Here is a 23,872-nt window from a genome sequence, read left to right as displayed (position 1 = left end):
CAGAGGTAACAGGCACCCTTGTAGACCTCTTATATTTGCTTGGGCCCAAGGTATAATTTTTATGCAGGACGTCATCATGCCCAGCAATTGTACGGCCATCAGAAAGGTCACCTTCTTCGAATACAGGACCTTTTCTATCATCTCCTGAATTCTTATACATCTCTCTGGTGATAGAGCAATGTTGAAATTCACAGTGTCTATCAGGACCCCCAGGAACTGAATAATCTGACTTGGTAGAAAATGGCTCTTGGTTTCGTTTACTACCCAGCCGTGTCTCCTTAGTGTTGATAGTGTCAACTCCAGACCTTGTAGGACTTCTACTTCCGAATTCCCTACGATTAGCAGATCGTCCAGGTATGGCCAAATCAGGACTCCCTGTTTCCTTAGCTCTGCAATCAAGGTTACTAGAACCTTCGTGAAGACCCTCGGAGATGTTCTTAGCCCAAAAGGCAGGCAAGTAAACTGGAAATGCCTGTTTGACACTTCGAACCTGAGGAACCTTCTGTGGTATCTGTTTACTGGGATGTGATAGTAGGCGTCCTTTAGGTCTATTGACGCTAGGAACGCTCCCTTCCTTATCCCAGTTAGAATGGATGACAAGCTTTCCATCCTGAACTTTATCTTTTTTATATTCAGGTTGAGATCCCTCAGATCCAGGATTGTCCTGTATTCTCCATTGGGTTTCTTCACTAGAAATAAGTTCGAGTAAAAGCCTCTCTTGTGCTGTAGCCTGGGGATTTCCTCTATGGCGTTTATTTCTAAGAGTTGCTCTATCTTTATCTTCAACTCTCTTCTTTCTTCCATCGATGTTGGTGTTCTGGATTTTAAAAACCGGTCTTGTCTCGGGTGACATGCAAACTCTATTGAATAACCCCTCTGAATTATATTCAGGACCCATCTGTCCCCAATCGTCCTTTTCCAGACCTTTGGGAAATTCAATAGTCTTGCACCTATCTTGATGTTTAGTGGATAGTCATAGCCTTCCACCTCTGTCAGACTGAAATTTTCCTCGGTAAGGCTGGCGAAAGGACTGACGGGAGAGATTAGGGTTCCCTCTTCTATAGTATGGCTTTCCAGGCCTGTAGCTTCTTGCATCCTTAAAGGACGGTTCAGGTGTTCCCGGATAGGGAAACCTATTCCTTCTATCCTGCGGCAACCGGACAGATTTTCCGCCAGACAGTTTCTGTATCATGGCGTCAAGTTTAGACCCAAATAAATAATTTCCCTCGAAGGGTAATGCTGTTAGTTTGTTTTTGGAATTTGCGTCAGCACTCCAAGGCTTTAGCCACAGTGCTCGCCTTGCAGTTATTCCGGCTGCCATGGATTTTGATGCAAATGCCACCGAGTCCAGTGATGCTTCACACAGGTAGTCAATAGATTTTTGCATGATCTCTAAACTGCGTAAGATATATGTTTTGGATATCTTATCTTCTACATCCGTATGTAGGTTTGCTGCCCAGAGTCTCAGAGCACGGGATACTGAAGCAATAGCGACTGATGACCTGAGTGCCCCTGACGACGCCGTATGCACCTTTCTTAAGGCGGTTTCCACTTTCTTGTCCATGGAATCCTTGAAGGCCGCAGCGTCTTCCACCGGTATTGTAGACCTTGACGTGAGCTCCGCCACCGCCGCGTCTACCTTAGGGATCTTGCACCACACCATGAATTCTTCATCCTTGTATGGATACATTTTATCCACTCTATTACTAAGGGTGAGTTTCTTGTCAACATTTACCCACTCCTTAGCAATTATTTCCCTCACTACCTTATTAACTGGGAAGGACCTCCCCTTCTTTGATCTATCCTCAAATAGCGGGTCCTTTTCCGAAGCGGTACCTGTAGCCTCTTGGTAGTTCATCGCCTTGTATATGTTCTTTAGAACGTTCTCCACTATATCCAGGTTAAAGGTTCTATCCTCCTCTATCTCTCCTGACTCATCAGTGGAGTTTTTGTCTGGTTCCTCCATGCCGGATGAACCCTCCTCTTGGCTCAGCCCAGCTTGAGACCTAGACCTCTTAGCTGTCTGTGACTGGACAAATTCATGCTTAGACACAAAGTTTTGTTTCATCCAAGCCATCAGTTCTTTAAGTATCTCCGTATGCTCTGATTTTTTTGGTACTGCCTTCATGGGCTCCTTATGTCTTGTCTCGCATTCTTCACATAGTGACTTGTTTTGACACGCAGAGAACACCTTATCACATGACATGCAGTTAGATTCAATGTATTTCTTTTTAGAAAGCCTTTTCTTTGGCACAGAGATAACTTCTGTAGGCACACTATAAGAGACAATGGACACACTAAGTAGCTAGAAATAAAAGAAATCTAATGCCCCAAAAACACTAAGGGCTTACCTCATAGGGTCACTGTCCAGCTTAGGGGAAGAAGGCACTTCCATCTCAGCCATCGTTTCTGCAGCCCAGCGTGATGCCCTGCACAACGCTGTCTGCTGCGTTTAAATATGGCGCCTTAACCCATTCATTGCTGCGCCAGACACATTCAGGATGGCCGAGCGGAACAGACGTTTCCTGCACTGTTTCCGGGGGCACGTTCTGTGTGCGCACAGTAGCGTTGTTTTGGGCGGAAGTAGACGCCGCCGCGTACTTCCGCCCTCCAGTGCCTAGCCCCGCAGCGTGCAGTCGCGGCTTACAGCTGGGACTGCCGCTTGACTCACCCACGCTGCTTCTCCACAGCGCCTGTACCTCTGCGCCGTCAGCTGCAGCGTCTCACCCTGCGGTCGCCCTGTATTCCAGCCGGCTGAAAGCATACCTTGCTCCAAACAGGTGCCATCGTTTCTGCAGGTATTTTGGCTGGGCATATAAAACGGGTGTTTATGCGTAGGGGTATAGATAAATCTGGTCCCCCTCACATGCTCTCCTTCCCAAACGATAAGAGGTAGCCCTTCTAGAAAGTAAAATAAACTAACTCCTACTCTGTCCTCTCTAACGGAGACAGGAAAAAAAGACACTGAGGCTAAGGAGGAGGAGGCTGTTATACCCAAGGTGGGCGGTCCTAGAGAAAAAACTCCTGTCTAATCTATGGGGAAAGGGATACATCCCCAATGTTATGGCTGCCATGGGGATCGTAGAAGAAATAGTGTCCCCATTTGGATCCTGAAAAAAACCATTGAATTGTATGTTACTTCAAACTCCTCGCATCACCGGCTTAAAGATCTTAGGAGTCATCAGGCAGGATTCCTGCCATCCTCTGCCTCCCTGCCATCCCCAAAGCTTTCACAGCAAGTATGACCTTTAACATACACAATATATATTTATCTCTATCTATTATATCTTTCTATATAGGATATCCCACACGCAGATCGCGTGGGATATCTTTTGTACAGAAGGATCGAGAGTGCTGCCTGTTCTGCAGACTACATAATTCACCATTGAAAAGGCACCCGGCACATTACAGACTATAAACTCCCCACGGAGTGCCAAGCACACTAACCTATAAGTTTACATACTGTACCATCGCAGAATTAGATTTTCTAGCCATTTGTAAGAGAATATGAATAATGCTGGGTACACACCAGGACGACTAGGGCCCGATCCCCACAATCTCGATCCAATTCCGATCAATTGGATGTAGATTGTGTGCTGATTGGGCCCTTTTCTGACCTGCTGTGGACCGATACCGATCCGATGCGCGGTCCCGCGGGTCGGTCGTTATTGAGATCCTACCTGCTGCAGGTAGGATCTCAATGACGACCATAGAGCCGGGTGCGGGTCGCCATCGGATCGGACCCGCTCACGGTGCACATCGTGAGCGGGTCGTGCCCTCCCGCGTCACCGTGAGCGGGTCGGACGAGACACTGACGACCCGCTCACGATGTGCATCGTGAGCGGGTCGTCCTGGTGTGTACCCTACATAACTCTCAAACTTTTCTTTCACTCATGGTTAATGGTTGGGTGAAGCCATTTATTGTCAAACAACTGTGTTTACTCTTTTTAAATTATCATCATGACAACAGAAAGTTTACATACCCAAGTTCTTAATACCATGTATGTACCTTAAACATAAATGTCAGCTTGAAGTATTTTGTGGTAGTTGTGGATGAGGCTCTTAAATTTTTCAGATGGTAAAACTGCGCATTCATCTTGGCAAAAAGCCTCCAGTTCTTGTAAATTCTTGGGCTGTCTTGCATGAGCTGCACGTTTGAGATCTCCCCAGAGTGGCTCAATGATATTGAGGTCAGGAGACTGAGATGGTCACTCCAGAACCTTCACTTTATTCTGCTGAAGCCAATGACAGGTCGACTTGGCCTTGTGTTCTGGATCATTATCATGTTGGAACATCCAAGTACATCCCATGAGAAACTTCTGGGCTGATGAGTGCACGTCCCTCCAGTGTTTTCTGATAACATGCTGCATTCATCTTGCCATCAGTTTTGACCGTTTCCAGTGCCTTTGTAGCTTACACATCCCCAAAATCAGTGATCCACCTCTGTGTTTCACAGTTGGAATGGTGTATTTTATCATAGGACTTGTTGACTCCTCTCCAAATGTATCTATATGGTTGTGGCCAAAAAGTTCAATTTTGGTCTCATCACTCCAAATGACTTAGTTTTGAGGCTTGTCTCTGTGCTGTTTGGAGTATTGTAAGCGGGATGCTTTGTGGCATTTGCGTAGTAATGGCTTTCTTCTGTCGACTTCACCATGCAGCCCATTTTTCTTCAAATGCCTCCTTATTGTGCATCTTGAAACAACCACACCACTTTTTTTTTCAGAGAAAGTCCTGTATTTCAGCGAAGTTATTTGTGGATTTTTCTTTGCATCCCGAACAATTTTCCTGGTAGTTGTGGCTGCAATTGTTTTTAGTCTACCTGATTGTGAATTAGTTTCCACAGAATCCCTAATTTTCCACATCTTAATTAGAGTTTGAACACTGCTGATTGTCATTATCAATTGCTTGGATATCTTTTTATATCCCGTCCCTGTTTTACACAGTTCAATTACCTTTTCACGCAGATCCTTTGACGATTCTTTTGCTTTCCCCATGACTCGGAATCCAGACACGTTAGTGCAGTACTGGATGAAAGATGCAAGGAGACCAGAAACTCACTGACCTTTTATACACACCCACACTGATTATAAGCAACCAGATCACAGGTGAGGATGGTTACCTTTAGTAGCCATTCAAACCCATTTGTATCAACTTTTGTGCATGTTATCAGGCCAAAAATCTCCAGGGTATATAAACTTTTGATCAGGGTCATTTGGGTAGTTTTTATGATTTAAAAAGAGTAAACACCGTTGTTTGACAATAATCACTAACCATGATTGAAAGAAAATTTTTTGAGTTATTCATATTCTCTGACAAATGGGCACAAGTGCGTGTGCGTATGTATGTAGAATATATATATATATATATATATATCTATATATATATCTATATATCTATTTATATATATCTATATATATATATATATATATATATATATATATATATATATATCTATATATATCTATATATCTAGATATATCTATATATCTAGATATATATAGATATATATAGATATATATATATACACACACACACACACACACACACACACACACACACACACATATACATATATATACATATACACACACACACACACACACACACACACATACATACATAATGAATTGAAAAGTGTATAGTCCCAAGCTGTCCAGGAACATCAAAGTTCAATAGACAATCACAGTGTTTAATGCCTGGTAGCAACTTTAAATTGACACTTCAAAGTATAAAGGAAGGCAAATGGGCAAGTCAAAAAATATACATACAGCTTGTGGCACAACAGGTGCTGCTGCTCCCACGTGAATAGCATCATAAGGAGCTTCTTCCAGTAGACCCATTCGTCCATCCCCAACTGATGTATACAAAAACAATAGATTATTAAAAAAAAATTATATTGAGATTCTAAAATCTACAGGCTTGGAATTAAACGGCAAATGCATTACGTTGGGAGGGTAGGTTATAAATTTATTGAGCTTAAAATCTTCTATTCAAAACTTATTGGGATAGAGAAATATTGAAATAGTAGAACAAGCATTACTATGTTCTGGAGCTAGTTTTCTGACACTTAACTGAAATGATTCATCTGGTAATGGATAGTTAGTAGCTGAGCAATTGCTCGAGCATCCTACAGTGCAAATAGGCTATCTCCTTGCTAATCCAGATGACGCCTCATGAGGGACAACGCTTTGAAGAGGAAATTACCATTTTATGTTTTAGCCAGCCCTGTTAACATGACAAATAATATATAGCGGGGTTTTTAACTCCATTTGCCCACAATCACCAACCGGTCATATTTTATGGATTTCATAAATCATGCACAGGGGAGCATTTGCTGGGTCAGTAATTATCACTCCAGCCTTTACATAGTGAAATTCGGAAAATATGATCAGTTGGGAAACCTTGAGGATTGAGGTAGAGAACCACCAATATACAGAAACTTGCAAAATCGGTACTTGTGTATTATGAGGGCACCCGAAAAATCGGCCGAAAATCGCGTCCTCTGACCTTTTCATACCCCCCACCATCCACGTTGGCGTGGAGTTGATTTTAGATAGTGTGGCGAGCGCAGCGAGCCCCGAGAGGGGAAGCGGAATACATGTAAAGTAATCCTCGTACGCTCGCCACGCTTCGGGCTCGGTGGCTCGCCACACTATCTAAAATCAACTCCATGCCAACGTGGATAGTGGGGGTATGAAAAGGTCGGAGGACGCATACCGCTGCGCTCGCCACACTTCGGTTTGCCGTTGATAGTGGGGGTGGCGTTGACAATGGGGGTGCATTTAACATTGTGAATCGCATCGCATGCCACTTGCTGGCATGCAATGCTATGCGATATTTAATTGTACAATCAGGGGCATTTTCCCGAAAATCGCATCGCATACCATCGCATACTACCTAGGGGTGTGCAAGGATTGAATAGCATGCAAATCGGCAGGAAAAAAAAAATCAGCCGCTAAATCGCATCGCAGATTGAATCGGCCAAAAATCGGACGCAAATCGGCCAATAAATCGGATGCAATATCGTATACGATTTACATTACATCGGGCGCCCTGATAATACACAAGTACCGCAAAAGCTTCCTTCAGAACCTCTGTCATTTGGGTTTAGTACAGGGTTTGACAAGTCTCTGCTTCTGATCCCTGATTTCAGAAGGGACACGGAAACCAAGCATATATTCTTATTTGGCATTTAGGCACCTCTAAGTGAACAAAACAAGTACTGTGTGAACCAGTATAAGGCCCTTATTCTGGTTGGTGCGGTCAGAGCCGCACACGGGGCTCCGACCGCACAAACCAAGGGCCGCCCACCCGACGGATCGCCACGGCCGTCCGTACACGGACGGCTGGCGATCCGCACAAAAATGGTGGAGGCGTACGCCTCCACCATGGTGGGAGCTGCCCCCTGCATTCGATGGTCGTCGACCATCGAAGGCAGGGCCGCACGCCGCGGCAGCTCCCGCAAGCTGAGACCACACGGACAATCGTCCGTGTGGTAGCTTGTATGGGGGCTGAAAGCTGACATCCGGCGACGTCAGCTTTCCGCCCCCATGTCATGGTAATGAGGGCGTCATGCCCTCATTACCATGCATACGCCCCGCGTTTGCATGGGAACGCCCATGAAACGCGGGGCGTACACATAGGGAAATGAGGGGATGAAGCCCCTCACGCCCCTATCCGCCCCCTTTGCGGCGGACGAAATCCGTCTGCGGCGAAGGGGGCTGCACATGCGCAGAATGACCTCTGCGCATGTGCAGACCACAAACATCGGCGGTACGGCCGCACGCGGGCCGTACCGTGCCGATCTGAATAAGGGCCTAAGTGAGAAACCTGATAAGTGAGATACCTATTGAAGAGGCTAAACGTGCTTTCCCTTGAGATCCCACTTAACCAGGTTTGATTGTAAAAATATACACTAAGGAGGTTTTTAAAATGGTGAGTACTGTATTAAAATTCCATTGAGTCGAAGAAAAAACAGAAGGAAGCTGTAGGTCCAAGATCTGTACCTTCAAAATAGATATGAAACGACAATGTAGACCAGAGAGTTTCCTTAATCCAGTCTTTATGAAACCTTAACAGTGCATATGCATGTACCCTCACAAGAAAACATGAAGAATAACCAGTGCCATCTGTGGATCTTTTAAAGTGACAGTAATGAATACACCTGTTCGCCAGCACGTAGTACAGAAAACATGCACTGTTCAAGTTCTCTGAAGACTCAAGTTGAAAACAATGATCCATACTGGAATGCAAAAAAGAAAATATGCAGGCTAACCTAAAGATAGAAGTGTGAAAACCTCTTATTTATTAATACTGTATACACTAATATATAGCTTTCCTAGCTATAAGCATCATCTTGATCACGTTGACCGAGACCCTTCACTTTAAAAATCATGGCTTCTAAAGTTAACCCATTAAAGTCAAACAATGTGTAGAAGGGGATTTGTCTGGTTCACTCTATAGTTAAAAAAGATGCCATGGATACCAGGAAAGACTAAAAGATCTTAATATGTATACTTTGGAGCAGAGAAGGGAAAGGGGGGACATGATAGAAACTTTCGGTACTTATGTAATATCTGGGCTCCCGTTTTTCTTATGAGACCGCGTCCGCTCGCCACGCTTCGGGCACGGTGGCTCGCTGCGCTCACCACACTATATAAAATCAACTCCATGCGTAGTTGGATAGTAGGGGTATGAAAAATGGGGTGCATTTAACATGGGAGCCCAGATAATGCATAAGTACCAAACTTTCAAATATATCAAGGGCTTAAACAAGGTACAGGTGGGAGGCATTCTTCACAGGAAGAGGAGCAACAGAACACGAGGAAATGCACTGAAACTAGAGGGAGGAAGATTCAGGGGAAATTTGAGGAAGAATTACTTCACAGAAAGAGTAGTAGATAAGTGGAATAGCCTCCCAACAGAGGTGGTAGACGCAAATACAGTAGTACAATTTAAACATGCTTGGGATAAGCATATTGATATCCTTACAAAAAAATAAGGACCAAATATGGTTTGAGGTAACATGTTTAAAAAAGGGGCAGACTAGATGGGCCAAGTGGTTCTTATCTGCCATCAAATTCTATGTTTCTATATCAACATGTGTCTGATAACAATTTTAAGCAACCTGAAACATCACCACGGGGTGATTGGACCCATTCCCCAGAAAGAAGGATGTCTGTTTAAGAAGAACCGACTAAAATGATAACAGATTACAAAGATATGTACATATTATAAAAATATCCTTATGAAGGTTTCATTATACAGAAATACATTAGAAACTTCTAATGCTCAGTGATTGTGGATTTTGTACTTGCTTTAAAGCGATATTTAAAGTTGATTCTTATTTTATCTATCATGTTATATCCATTCACAAATGAATTGTTTTAAAATGTGTATTTTTATTAAATATATTGATATATTAAGTGTGCTCTCTCTTTTTAGTTGATACTTGCTTTAAAGCCTAGGACTTGAATCTGCTACAGATGCTTAAATCCATGGATTGATTTCTGCAATAAACCTGGAGTCTACAACACCCTGAGATATGGTGAGATGTGTATTTGGCTTGTGGGACTGCTGTGCTTATATTTGTGCCATTACTAACTTGTGATATCTCTCTCTCTAATAAATTATATCTACAGTATCTATGGGGTATGTTCAATGAGGGTGGCGAGCCCCTGACAGCAAGCTATACAGTGATCAGTGCTGATACATCGCCAGAGTATTCAACGGCCTCCCCTATCACACGCCATTTCCACCTCGCCTGTTCCCTGAGGCGAGGTGGAATTGTCAAGTGCGGCCATCAAAAGGGCAGGGCTCGCCACAAAATGCAGCGGCTACGCTGCATTTGTGGTGAACATTGCCGTTTAAGGGAATACTTGCAAAACATTGAATACAGCGAGGTGGGTTGGACAGCGAGGATGACTTTTCCTCGACAAAATAAAAACAATCCTCGCCACCAGCATTGAATATACCTCTTTATCTATCTACAGATTGAGCTCCTCTCAGGCAGATTCCGTAAGCTGGCGCAGGCTGGCGGAGAGGCGCTCCATCTGATGGGGACGCGCAAGCATCTCACGCTCTCACGTCCCATCGGCACGGGGGCATGGAGCAGATTCCCTGCCCGTCTCTGCTTCAGGGAGACAGGGAGGGCGAGAATGGGGCGTGCAAGCGTCTCCTGTGCGCGTGCCCCCTTCTGGCAGATGGTCAACAGTGGCGATAGAATTGCCAGGAGCAGCTTTAATGAGGAGCTGCTCCATCTGTATCTATCTATAGATCTATATCATGTATCTTAAGTATCTGGTACTCAATGCATAAAGTAGTTAGTGGTTCATCCTTTTACCATCGAAATAGGGAAGTCCCGAGTGCTGCTGCAGCAGCACTCAGGGAATAGAAAGCTCAATAAACACAATGTGTTTGCATATACTGTATATCACGGTCTCTGCCTGTGTTTAAACTATCTGCCTCTCTTCAGTCCCCTACTATTATTCTTGTCAACCTCTTCTTGTTCCTCCCATTTGGCTCTCCTTTTTCTATCCCTCCCTTTCTTTCACTCCTGCTACTGGCTCTCTTGCAGACTCTATTCTACCCATCTACGGTGCCTTTTTCTCACCCAGGGTAGATGTATGAATCAGTGATAAGGAAGGAGAAGTGAGTCATAGGAGGAAGTGCCTATCCCATTGTTTCTTTGTCTTCTTTCCCTTTCCATGTTTTAGCACTTCATCCTCTGCAGGCTTGTGTTCAGATCCTCCAGTAGTTGTGTGGATCACCTACTATATGCTGTGTTGCTGCATTGGCCAGAGCACATGTGCGTGGCTGGGAGAATGAATGTGCTCTTTTATTACTTTGTATTTGCTGGGGTAAGAGGGGGGGGGGGGGTTGGGTTAGGGTAGCTGGGTGTTCAGAGCCCATTGAAGTTGTGCAAAGTGCACATTAACTCCAATGTGCATACGCCAAGGAGATTAAACTATAAGTGTTTGATTTCATAATATCATTAGCATTACCATTTTTCTTTTCGTATTACAATTGTACATTTTCCGACAAACTATTGTATTTTTTTCTTCATGTTTGTGGCATAAGCATCCCTGTTTCTTTATTTAATTTAATATAATTTATAGGCCGTACCAACACATAAAGTATAATTCTCTATGATGTATGTGTGCAGTGCTGCCAATACATTAAGTAACACCTTTGATTTTTTGAAGAAGCTCCACTGTCACCGTTGTCTGCATTAGGAATACAGTCGAGGACTGACAAATGTCCTACAATAATTTATTTTCTTTCTTTTCAGAACATGAATAAAATTGCATTAATCTACTGATGTTGATATAATGACCTGCTACACTTGGGGACACACTATAAATGGTGTGGGTGATAAAAATGGACATGGGATGGATCATAAGATTAAAAGTCCCGTTTTCGTGCGTAAAAAATAAAAAAAAAAGTGCTATAGATGCTTGAACTGCCACACATGTAGAATTCAGGCTCTACCTTTAGCCATCCACATAGCGAGAAAAGACTGCTGATTAAACACAGGCTTACCTGTCTCACTCAATGTATTGTTTACCTGATTACGGTTGCCTGGCACTTTCTATCTGCTGGCATAGTTTTAGATAAGGCCTATCAAAGAACTTCGTGCAGGACTCGATAGGACCAGCTACAACTTCCAGGGATGCCTGTGTGTGCATATGTATATGTGTGTATATATATATATATATATATATATATATATATATATATATATATATATATATATATATATATATATATATATATATATATATATATATATATATATATATATATATATATATATATATATATATACACACACACATATACACATATATACATATATACATATACAGGTTGAGTATCCCGTATCCAAAATGCTCGGGACCAGGAGAATTTTGGATAACGGATTATTCCGTATTTCGGAATATTTTAATGTTTCAATGATGTATTTTGAAGTATCTTGCATGTATGCTGTATAAACACATAATATACACACAAATATATTTTATTACCACATAAAATACACACAAATATATTTTAATTGTTCAAAAAACAAGGTTTCAAAACGTGAAACAAAATGTGTGTACTATCTCAGATATTGAATTTGAATGCCAAGCAATCATTGTCTTGCACATATATAGTGCCAGTTACATATCATGTCCCCAGTGATGCTGTTACAAATGTCCCCAGTGAGTTTTTAGCAAAAAAAATTTTTTTTTTCACTTTCTGGAATGTCCGTATTTCGGAATAATTCGGATAACGGATACGGGATACTCGACCTGTATATATATATATATATATATATATATATATATATATATATATATATATATATATATATATATATATATATATATATATATATATATATATATATATATACATACACCGTAGTGAATAATGTTGTTCGTTAAAAATGATAAGTTGGACTTATTGTGAAATCTTCATATAAAAAAAAACTATAGATCAACTATATTGAAGAATTCACCCAGTACAAGCTTTTCCATAGAAGCGGTGTTCCTCCTTCCATGAGAGCATCTAGTCTACCAGTACAGCAGACCATGAATAAGGGGTATGACTGATTGATTTTCCCTCACCCTTCATTGTTGACATATTACACTATGGATTGTTTAGGTTTCTTTTTTTGGATACCATATTTAGATGCACAGGGTACTTATATATTGTTGTCTTTATCACTTGCACTTTGTTCAAGTAATGTGGCCCCGAAATGTTGATAACATGGATTAAAATTAGTCCCACTTTTGTTTATTGCCACAAGTCTCTCAGTGCCACTTGACAGAACATTATATATATAATAAAAATTACATTTTACAAAAAAATGTATTCCTCTAAGCCAATTTTTGCATCATTTTTATCCACAAACTTAAGTAAAAAAGAAATTCCTTCTCACCTAACAAGTTCACTTGACCGGAAGACAGTAATGTTGGGTCATCTTTTTTCACATTATTTATAGAATCATCAACCAGTTCTTTGATATGGTCGATTCCTACAACTCGACCCTTGGGTCCGACCTGAAAAAAATATATATATATTACAGACGTGTGCAAGAATTGAAATGCAGATGTGTTGTCAATGTATGTAATGGGCTGGAATTGAATAGACCTGAGTAGTTCCGGGCTACCACTCTTACTGCATCTAACCGAATCTGCCCTTATGTTTAGCTAGCTGGAAGATAACTAGCAAGACAAATGTGCACTGCTATAGTCAGCCAGTGATGGGGCTAACCCAGAGGTTTCCAAACGTAATCCTCCAGGCACCCCAACGGTCCAGGTTTTAAGTATAGCCACAGCTCAGCACAGACGGTTAAATCAAATAAACAGAGTTACTTATTAAATCAACTGTGGCCAAGCATGAAGACTGCATTTGGGAACCGCTGGGTTAACCACTATAACGGCATGTCAAATTGCCATCATTTTATGTGGACATTTATCTATGCTCTAACTGTAATTGTACCAATATAAGTTGCATTCAATTGCTGTAGTAATACAAAGTAAAATTCCCCTTAAAATGCTTTAACCCATTGATTTAATTCTAATATTCTACAAGCTCTTTTATAAATGTTATACCCGACGCTCCTTGTGCATGTGCATATTTCACTTCAATGTTGTGTCCCTACCACCCATCGGATAATAGTTATAACCTATACACACATACCACAGATAAACAAGGTTTTCCAAAATAAATGTAGTTTGAACTATTCGGTCACAAACATTTTATACCTAGATTTATTACTGTGGTTTGTGGACTGCAAGTTTAATTGCAGTTTTGCATTGTGTTGGACTTAAATTGGTTTTACTTCAATTTGCTGTTTGAAGCTTCACCATGTGCACTCCTAGCCATTGCACAAATCACTGCTGAAAAGATTTAGGTCCAAAAAGTTATTTTCTTAAACCTATCAAATTTACCATTAGCACAAATGTACAGATACTTCCTCGTGCATCTAGCATCAATATGTCATGCAGCAAGAGATGGCTGCCGTCAGAGGTCCTGTGCCACGCTTCTAATGTTGGCCGATATTTAGTTGCCAAACATACATCTTAATCGCAGTTTAATGTGACTAGAAAACACACAAGGAGACAGCACCGATTTATTTGATACACAGTATGATTCTTGTAAACAGAGTGTGTAGGAGTCTGTATAGGGAGCAGAACAGAGCTTGTACTGAAAAAGAGCTGCCACTGCTACACTGTAGCCCTTTGTGTACATATTCAGAGACTTGTCACAAACAGATCTAAAAGTTTCATATATCAAAGTTAAATCGAGACAGACTCTCTAGTCAAACTGTTCTGACTAAGACGCATTTTCTGCAGAAAAGATGCCCGATGAATGAGGAATTTTACAGGACAAGGTGTGCCAAGTACTTGGTGTTACTGCAGCAAAGATGTGTGAGGATACATTTGTATTCCAATCACAGCTAATCTATTACCGTAGTTATAAATATGCAATAAAGCAATGTATGATACTCTTTGCCCTGGAGAATGTAAATATGCCAACACGATTGTACAGGATGCATTGATCCAGGCGGTCAGAATGGCGGCATTCACAATACCAAGGCCAATATCTGATCAGGTGACCGGCGGTGGAATCCAGACATCAACGAGGATGCCGGCACATTGATTTTGAATGATAGGATGCCTAATGTAGTTATGCCAGGCTAGTAAGAGTTAACACGAGGAAGAGGGAGGGGTTAGGTTTAGGCTGCAGAGAGGGAGGGTTAGGCACTAGTGGGGAGCTTTAGAGTTAGGCTGTGAGGGGGGGCAGGTATATGGAGGTGTAAATATATTTTCCAGACTCATCAGGATTACCTCCATCGGGATGCTAGCATCTGTATTCTAACTACTGGCATCCCCACCACCGGTCATCCGTATGTATCCTGATCGTACAGTATAGCAACAAGGGATGAATTGAAGGGCACTGCAGCAATATTTCTGCAATTCACTACTTAAATAGGCACCACCACCGCTTACAGTTTCCTATTACCGATCAGCTCACTCTATTTGGCTATATATGCTGAGTGAATGATGCCGTTCTATACTAGGTCACAGGTACATCTATCTGTAGCACCTTACAGGGAAAAGTCTGTGTCCTTTTCATAACTGATGTGAAAACAGAGCATCTGCAGCCCCAATTTTTTGTTGTAAAATTAGGTGCCTCGGCTTATGTTCGGGTCGATTTATACTTGAGTATACACGGTAATAGGATTACATATTGCAATGTGATTCTGGGTGGTAGATCCTGCCCAGATTACACTGTATATGCGATGCTATGGAAAATTGGCCCCTAAACACAATATACAGGACCTGGTTCCCAGCTGTGACATGAACACAGGTGCAGTGTAAGTGCAGCATGAGTACAAGCTGCCCTGCACAGGTAGTTGAAGCGGAACCTTGTTGAATGTATGATAAGGGCAAAGTGTACTTTTACATTTACACAATGGGCAGGGAGCAATTTCCTGATAAAACATCCTAAAAGCCAGTCAAAAATGGCAATGCACATAACTGGAACAACTTTAGAGCTTGATATTTTATGAGAAGCAAAAAGTATTATAATCACTGTTAAGTGGTACAAAATCTGAAAGCAAAGCACAATGCAGAAATACCAGGAGAGCTCTGAAGAGCAGCCACATGGGAACTGCTAAAGGTTTTCACTATGACAACTATACTGTAGGTTTCTGTTTGTCTGTGGAAATGTTTGGCACTAGGGGTTGGCAGCAAGGCTGCAATCTTGCACTGAAAGGATTATAGGGATGGTGGCAGACATCAGCTGACAGCAAGCTGTAGTATACTGCACTGCACTCAGCAGAAGCTGGCTATTTATGTAAAACAATGTTCAGACTCATCATGGTCACAGTACAGAAAGTATTACAGGGCATAGGATTGTCTAAAATGTTAAAAATGTACATTTTCATAAAAAAAAAAAAAACAAATAAAAAAAATATTAACATCTTTCCATAAATATACAAAAACTAGTAAGCCAACTCGAAGCAAAAGTTTTGATAGCTAGTCTGCTACCTTCTGTGTTTGTGCATGTGCGAGAAAGATGTAGTTTCATGGTGTGTACACACGTGAGATCCCCTTGCTATTCGACTTAAAGGGGCATACACACGTAGAGATCTGTGCTAAGCAATTTTGCTAAGCTATTTTTCTAAGCAATTTTGCTGGTGTCAAGATCTCCCATGGGGAGCACATACACATGCAGAGATTTGTGCTAAGTGATTTTGCTAAGCAATTTTGCTTAAGCAAAAAATGTCAGGGTAATGGTTCAGAATGAGAGATTGTGATCAGTATCTCTCATTCTGTACACACAGAGAGATTTGCAGTCATTTGCTAAGCAATTTGTCTAGATTGTGACTGCATGCACTGACTTAGTTAGCAAGAGATATTTAATCTCTCGGAGCATACACACGGTGAGATTTGTGCTTAGATTCTAAGCAATCTAGTAAGATTGCTTAGAAAATAGCACGAAATCGCTCCGTGTGTACACCCCTTAAGATTCGACTTCTATACAATCTTTGCTAACTCTGTACTATCTACATACAATTCATGTTATCTACATTCGATTTGCACTTTATAGTCATTGCTGCCCTGTCTATCTGGGTTTCGATTTGTGCTGTCACCGGAGCGCGCATCGGGATCGCAAGGAAAAAACCTGTGCGATCTGCATACGATTTTGACTATATAGTCAAAATCTCATGCCGGATTGTACCGTGTGTACACAGCATTACTCTCTGCCAGCAGATGGTAGTGTTTTGGAGACTCACGGACACTAGACATATATAGAGGAGATTAGAATAAAAAAAGAAAAAAAAAAAAAAAACACAATAGACTATTGAAAGGTTAGTTGATCACACAAACATATGGTCTAAATCCTTCAGGGCTCAATTTTTAAGGATAACAAGTCCATAATTTAGAATTCTTAAAAGCAATAGACTCATTTAACAGATTAATGCTTAATACACACCTAGCCAACTTGATGGCTGAATGGCTGTAGTAATACCCAAGCAGCCGAATCTGGTACAGGTATGTTATCATACATCTTTGCAGCAGTCACGCTGAACAGCCCCTCACTGCATGCCAGGTCTAGTAGGAATATTCTAGCTTTGGGTATCAATTTAATCAGCACCAGGAGCCTGTGCTAATTAAAGGAAACGTTTGGGGGAGGGAAGCCCCATATCTCCATCAGTGATGCCAACGGCTGGGGAACACCCAATTAGCAACATGGAAGGGGTCAGTCTGGCCACAATAGTAATGCTGGAGGTGACGCTGCCCTATTCATGCATGAATGCACTGCAAGCCCTACCTACATCACATCCTAGAGGGAACATTATATACATATCCTTAATAGTATATGAATTGTACATCCTAAATACAGAGAAAGCAAATATATTTTACTTCTTTTTTTTTTTTTTTATGACACATTGGAATTATATAGAATCGTTGCATGTAATATATAATAAAATACAATTACCATTCTTGAAAAACAAGCAGTTAGAATTCCACTTCCAGATCCTACATCTAGAGCTTTGGCACCATCATGTAACTGTTCATGAAGAAGTTCTAATGCATATGCATGCTATACAAAGAAAAGTTGAGACTGTTAGAAATTTAGAAAGCCTTGTTCATTTTAGGTACATTATGAATAATGCCATATAACATACTAGGCATGTCCGGCAGACTGGTGAGAGTTTATGCGTATGCAATTGTCAAAAGTTTGGTAAAGTGAAAATGTTTTTAATTTCATGACACCCTTATAAGCCTTTAACCCCTTCGGCGGTATGCCTGGACAATTCTCAGGCTGAGCATGCATGCCACTAAAGAAAGGGTGCGCTAGTGGTGGCCAGCGGTGAGCCATTGGCGCACCACCATCCCCCATGTTGCTGATCCTGCAGAAGGCAGCAGCTGCCCTTTCTGTGATGAAGAGTATTTTTGGGGCAGGACAAACCTGCCCTGGTAGGTTTGTCCTTCACCAGGAAAATCTACAAATCAAGGGCTTAAGGGTCCACTTAATGGAATCTGTTTATTGTTTTGTATTCAGTGGCGTCGAGAAAGGAGAGGGGGCAGTTACTTTTTACCTGAGCCTGTTGGAAGGGCCCTTTCCTGCTCCCCCCTCCCCAGCTGCAGAGACCGGGCAGTGGGAGTAGGGAGCAGAGGATGCTGCAGCAGCACAGCACACGCTGCTGAGCAGGGCAGAGAGGCAGCACCCTCCCATTGGCCACGTACCTCCCATTGACCATGCCCCATTTTACTGGGTATTCAGAAAGTCATAAGCTTTCAAATGACATATCACAATGCATGAAAAGTACAAATAGCATGGACCCTTAAGGGGTCATCCGATTAAATCCATCTTTGAATTTAGATTGTCCCTGAAGATAAGGTAGTGTGCAAAGTTTGAGGACTATTAGTTAAAGAGTTCAAGAGTTCAAGAGTTATCGTGGAACATCCATACACACAAACATCATGCAATTATACTGTAGATTCTGCTCATATTTCTATTCAAGTTCAAGTATTAAAGTCCTCACTGCCATTTTTAGAAGTAGAGCTCACATTTGAACAATTATAACTGAATTATCACTTGCCTGTAAACTCTGCTTTCCTATCATACAGAGAAAATTATATAGATGGGGCAGTACGGATGGTGTAATGGTTAGCATTACTGCCTCACAGCACTGAGGTCATGGGTTCGATCCCCACCATGGTTCTAACTGTGCAGTTTGTATATTCTCCCCGTAATTGCATGGGTTACTTCCTCCCACAATCCAAACATACTGGTAGGCTAATTGGCTCCCAACAAAATTAACCCTAGAATGTCTGTGTGCGTGTACATGTGGTAGGGAATATAGATTGTAAGCTCCTCTGGGTCAGGGAATGATGTGAATGTTCAAATATTCTCTGTAAAGCACTGCAGAATATGTATGTGCTATATAAGAAACTGTTAATAAATAAATAATAATAGATAGTGCCCATTATCGGGGCTGCTGCTAACATGTTAATCTATTGGCCCGGGTATGCTGTGACACGGATCAAATAAACTGGATAAAATTCCAAATGAAACGGGTTCTAACAAAGGTTTCACAGACAGGCAGTTAATAGCAGAATGTTAGTAGTTCACAAGTTACAGGACATACCACAGGTCACAGCAGATTTTTTACAAACAGGTTGCAAATTCATTCAGATAGCAGTAAGTTCCAGAACCCCTAACACTAACCCCTTTCAGGCCTATCACCTGGCCAGTTTGTCCAGCATTAGGAGCCCTATCTTTTGTCTCTGAAAGCATTTTAAAAACAACCGACAAGTGTACGCAGTCAGACTTGACCACAACAAATACCTGACCTTAATGCAACCACACCCTGCTGTTCTATATCCCTGCCAAGTATGTTCATGCAGACTCTAACATGACCACTTTTTTCCTTCCTTCCTTTTCCAGTAAATTAACAAGACCAATTGAATCTTCCCCTAAATCATGGGTTCTCAAACTCAGTCCTCAGGACCCCACTCAGTTCACATTTTCAAGGTAACCCAGCAGGTGCATTCATTACTCATTGACACATTTAAAAGATCCACAGGGGGAGCTAGTTATTTCATTTATGATTCTGCGAGGAGACCTGCAAAATGTGCACTGTGTGGGGCCCTGAGGACCGAGTTTGAGAAGCTGAGACCTAAATTAATCTTTTAATCATCTATCACTTGGCATAGTATATAAGGAGTTGAAACAAACTACTGTATATAGTTCAGAAAAAGAAACCACTCATGATAAAACCTACTGTAAAAGGGATGCTTCACTGCATAGGCAGTTTATACAGTATAACAGACAATAAAAACATTTCTGATTTATTCATAAGGATATACATGTTTTTAAATCACCATGTCCATAAATACTTAATTTTTTTCATAAGATAAATGTTATCTGCACTGCAAAAGACATCATACATACCATGTGTGGAGCACTAATTGTTGCTTGATAACCTATACCAGAGGGGAAAAAAAAAATTATTAAAAGACTGGTATTTTGAAAGCTAAAACAAATGCACGCATACACACACACACACATATGTTGGCAGAGTTTCTGCACCATGATGAATAGGCTATGAAAGCTTTAAAACGTTGGCGCACACACTGCCTCAACTCTTATTTATTTTATTAGCTATTTTTTCAGGAGATCTACACATGTGCAGTAGGGTCTATTGTACGCCCAGCAGAGCTGAGGGGGCCCGGCCGGACGAGACTGCAAATGGGTTTCTGCCATCTACTCCAGTGGTTCACAAACTTTCTAGACTCACAACACCCTAGATAAGCCGCATTTCTTTTCAAGGAACCCCTAGTACAAAAAGTTTCTTATTGATAAATAAAAAAGAGCAAATTTTGCTTATTTGTCATTCTTGAGTTTAGTTAGATGATGGTAGACATTGTTAAGGTTCCAATTGGCCACATATTTTATGAGTGCCAGCCACCAGCACTTATTTTGCCTATCTCTTTGACCATAAATAATTTATTTCTGGACCACCTTCCAAAAGGAGCCCTTTTGAGTGTTTTGCGACGAAACAGGATGCCTTGTTAAACCGTTTGGGAAATACTAATCTACTCAAAAACTTTAGAAAAATAAAAATTTGGTATTTACTGATAATTCCATTTCTCCAATTCCACAGGGGACACTGCAGTCTTATTTACAATGGGATAAAGTGGTGATAAAATAAAGTGGGCACTTTAAATCTTAAAGTGTGGCTGACTCCTCTCCCTCTATCCCCCCCCCCCCCTCCCTCCCCTCCCTCCCATACCTCAGTCTAGAAAACTGTGACTGAGAGAAGAAAGACCAGGGAATCTCCAGTAAAGGAGAAGCAGCAGAAGACAGTACAGAGTCAAGCTACAAGAATCCATACACAAAACACACCAAGCTACAACAAACAGCGCTGGGAGGGCGTGCAGCGTCCCCTGTGGAATCTGAGTTATCGGTAAGTACCAAATTCTAGTATTCTCCTTCATCCACTAGGGCAGTGGTTCCCAACCCTGGTCCTCAAGTACCCCCAACAGTGCACATTTTCCAGGTCTCCACACAAAATCACAGACAAATTAATTAGCTCCAAATGTGGATATTTTAAAATGTGTCTGAATAATGAGTGCACCTGCTGGGTGACCTGGAAAATGTGCACTGTTGGGGGTACTTGAGGACCAGGGTTGGGAACCACTGCACTAGGGGACACTGCAGTTATCTTTACATTGGGGGGTGTCCCAAAGCTACTTCCATGGGAGGGAGCGCGCTGAGTGTCCTGTAACACTGGCTGGTTAAACTGAGAAGCTCTGCAAAGGCGTCAAACCTGTAGAATTTGAGAAATAAGTTATAGTCGGACCAAGTGACTGCTCAACATAACTGAAACATGGAAACCCCTCTGGCTACAGCCCAGTAAGGACCCATGTACCAAGCAGAAACCACGGAAGGGGCGCTCTGCAAAGAATCCTGATACGTTGCGTTGATGGTGAGACAAATCCAATGAGTCAATCTGCTTGGAAGCAGGCCATCGCCTTTTTGCTGCATCATAAAGTACGAGTATGATACAACTTTCAACAAAAAGTCTCCCCTAGTTCTTAATTCCATGCTATCAGATAGGGCAAATGGCAGGAGAGGGTACTGAAGTCAGAGACACTCCTGGCCTAAGCCAGTAAAACCAGCGTCTTCCATGTTAATAACCAAAACTCCACAGATTTGCGAGGTTCGAATGCAGGTGATTGGAGGAAGTATAAGACTACAGCCAAGCATCAAGGTTCTCAAGGCGCCACAAAACGGAGGTTGGATACGGATATGAAGGACCCCCTTCAAAAAGGTTTGAACCTCTGTAAAAAGAGCCAACCTTCAATGAAAAATTACCGAAAGGGCTGAAATCTGAACCTGATGGGAGCCTAATCTGAGTCTAGCCGACAAGCCTGCTTACAGAAATCTTAGGAGATGGGAGAGTTAGTCTGCCATAGGAAGGCTGTGACTCACACCATGACACATAGGCTTTCAATATCCTATGGTAATGTGCCAGCGTCACCGCCATTCTTTCTCTAAGCATAGTATGTATAAAGGACTGAGGAATACCTGTTCTCCTTAGCAACTGGGCTTCAATAGCCATGCCGTTAAAAGAACATGTGGCAAGTCTGGATAAATGAATGGCCCTTATTGTAGAAGATCCTCCTAAAGACACCATGGTTCATCCTCCAGGAGAAGGCGCAGGTCCGTGTACCACAGCCTACAAGGCCAGTCCAGAGCCATTATTATCACTTAAGTGGGCTCTCTTTTTGATGCATTTGAGTAGCCTTGGGATGAGTGGAAATGGTGGAAACCGATAGACAAGACTGTAATCCCAGGGGATTGACAAGGAATCCACTGCTGCCACCGCTAAATCCTGTGTGCAGAAGCAATAAAGTGGAAGTTTGTGGTTGAGCCTGGATTGATCTGTGGAATGCCCCATCTCCACATCAGTTGTTAAAATACACAATGGAGTGCCGATTCCCCTGTGTGGAGATTCTGATGACTGAGGTAATCTTCCTCCTAATTCTCCACCCCTGGAATGAAGGCTCCGCCCAAAGCAAGATTGGACGTGCTGCGTGTCCCTCCTTGGTGGTTTACATACTCCACAACCGATTGAATCCGGACAGCCTGACCTCTGAGAAGAGGGTCTGCTTGAACTAGAGCTCGTAAATAGTATACAGCTCTAGGATGGAGAGTCTGGCCTCCTGACTGGACCATCGGCTCCAAAAGTGATTGAGGAGGACAATGACTCTCCACACTCTGAAACTGCCATCCATAGTCTATATTGTCCAGTCCCATATGCCGTACCCTCAACTCTGCAACAAGTGAGTGGAGCTAAACCACCATTGTAGCAAGACACAAGTTTCTGGTGCCAGTTTCACCAACCTGTGCATTGAAGGGGAGAACCTGTCTACTGGGCCAGGAGATCCAACTGAAATCATCTGGAATGAAAACTTCTGTATGGAAAAGCTTCTGATATGGCCACCATTTTCCCAAGGAGAAGAATGCAGAGGCACACCGACACCCTGCTGGGTAGCAACACTTGTTAAGATAGGGTCTTGATCAAATTTGTCTATAGGAAGAATCACTATGTTCCACCGTGTCCAGCAGCAAGTCCAGGAACAGTAGGCATCGCAATGGTAAAAGTTATAACTTTTGGACATTATCCAGCTGTGTCGAAGGCGAAATTGATAAGTATGTAAGATGTCTTGAAGCAACATCTGTCTGGAAGAAGCTCTCAGAAGAAAGTCTTCTAGGTATGGAATTATAGTAACCTCTTCCTGGCGCCATCTGGATACCATGGCCATGATCTTCATAAAGACCTGAGGAGCAGAGGGCAAGACAATCGGAAGGGCCCTGAACTGATATAGCAAGTTCTTGATTGCAAACCGCAAAAACATCTGATGCAGTTCGCATACAGGCACGTGCAGGTATGTATCTTTTATGTCCACAGAAATGGTCCTAGACCTGCAATGACCTACCACTTATTTGTGGTAGGTCAAATAGAGATTTAGAGACTTGAGATTTAAAATTGGTCTCACTGAGCCATCCGGCTTCAGAAAATCTAAAGAATGGAATAAATGCCTATTCCCCTTTCAGCAGTAGGAGCCTCTGATCACTGCTGCTGTTATCAATTTGCAGAATGGTTAGTTTTTCTGGTAAGATTGGGAGACCCATTGTGAAAAAAGGAGAAGGTCGCAATGAAACTCCAACTGGTATCCTGTGGATATTTTTTGCTGAACCCAGGTGTCCATGCAATCCTGCCTCCACTGTTCCCTGAAATCCAGCAGATGGGCGCCCACCCTGAGATCCCCCAGGAGGGAAGAAAGCT

General features: G+C 42.1%; 1 protein-coding gene across 2 annotated transcripts in view; it reads right to left on the bottom strand.

Annotated features, from left to right (window-relative positions):
• Positions 1 to 23,872, bottom strand: part of PCMT1 (protein-L-isoaspartate (D-aspartate) O-methyltransferase) — a 48,108-nt gene that overhangs the window by 6,670 nt on the left and 17,566 nt on the right. For both annotated transcript variants that reach the window (XM_083176579.1, XM_083176578.1), the window contains exons 3-6: positions 19,969 to 20,000; positions 17,506 to 17,610; positions 12,929 to 13,049; positions 5,772 to 5,857 (exon numbers count right to left, since the gene is read on the bottom strand). In XM_083176579.1, the coding sequence (XP_083032705.1) occupies positions 5,772 to 5,857; positions 12,929 to 13,049; positions 17,506 to 17,610; positions 19,969 to 20,000 (344 nt within the window). The remainder of the gene's footprint in view (positions 1 to 5,771; positions 5,858 to 12,928; positions 13,050 to 17,505; positions 17,611 to 19,968; positions 20,001 to 23,872) is intronic.

The sequence above is a fragment of the Crinia signifera genome, chromosome 3 (genome assembly GCF_055691185.1).
Source record: "Crinia signifera chromosome 3, ASM5569118v1, whole genome shotgun sequence".
NCBI classification, from domain to species: domain Eukaryota; kingdom Metazoa; phylum Chordata; class Amphibia; order Anura; family Myobatrachidae; genus Crinia; species Crinia signifera.
Note: the sequence above shows the minus strand (reverse complement) of the source record. Positions and strands in the feature narration are given on the sequence as shown.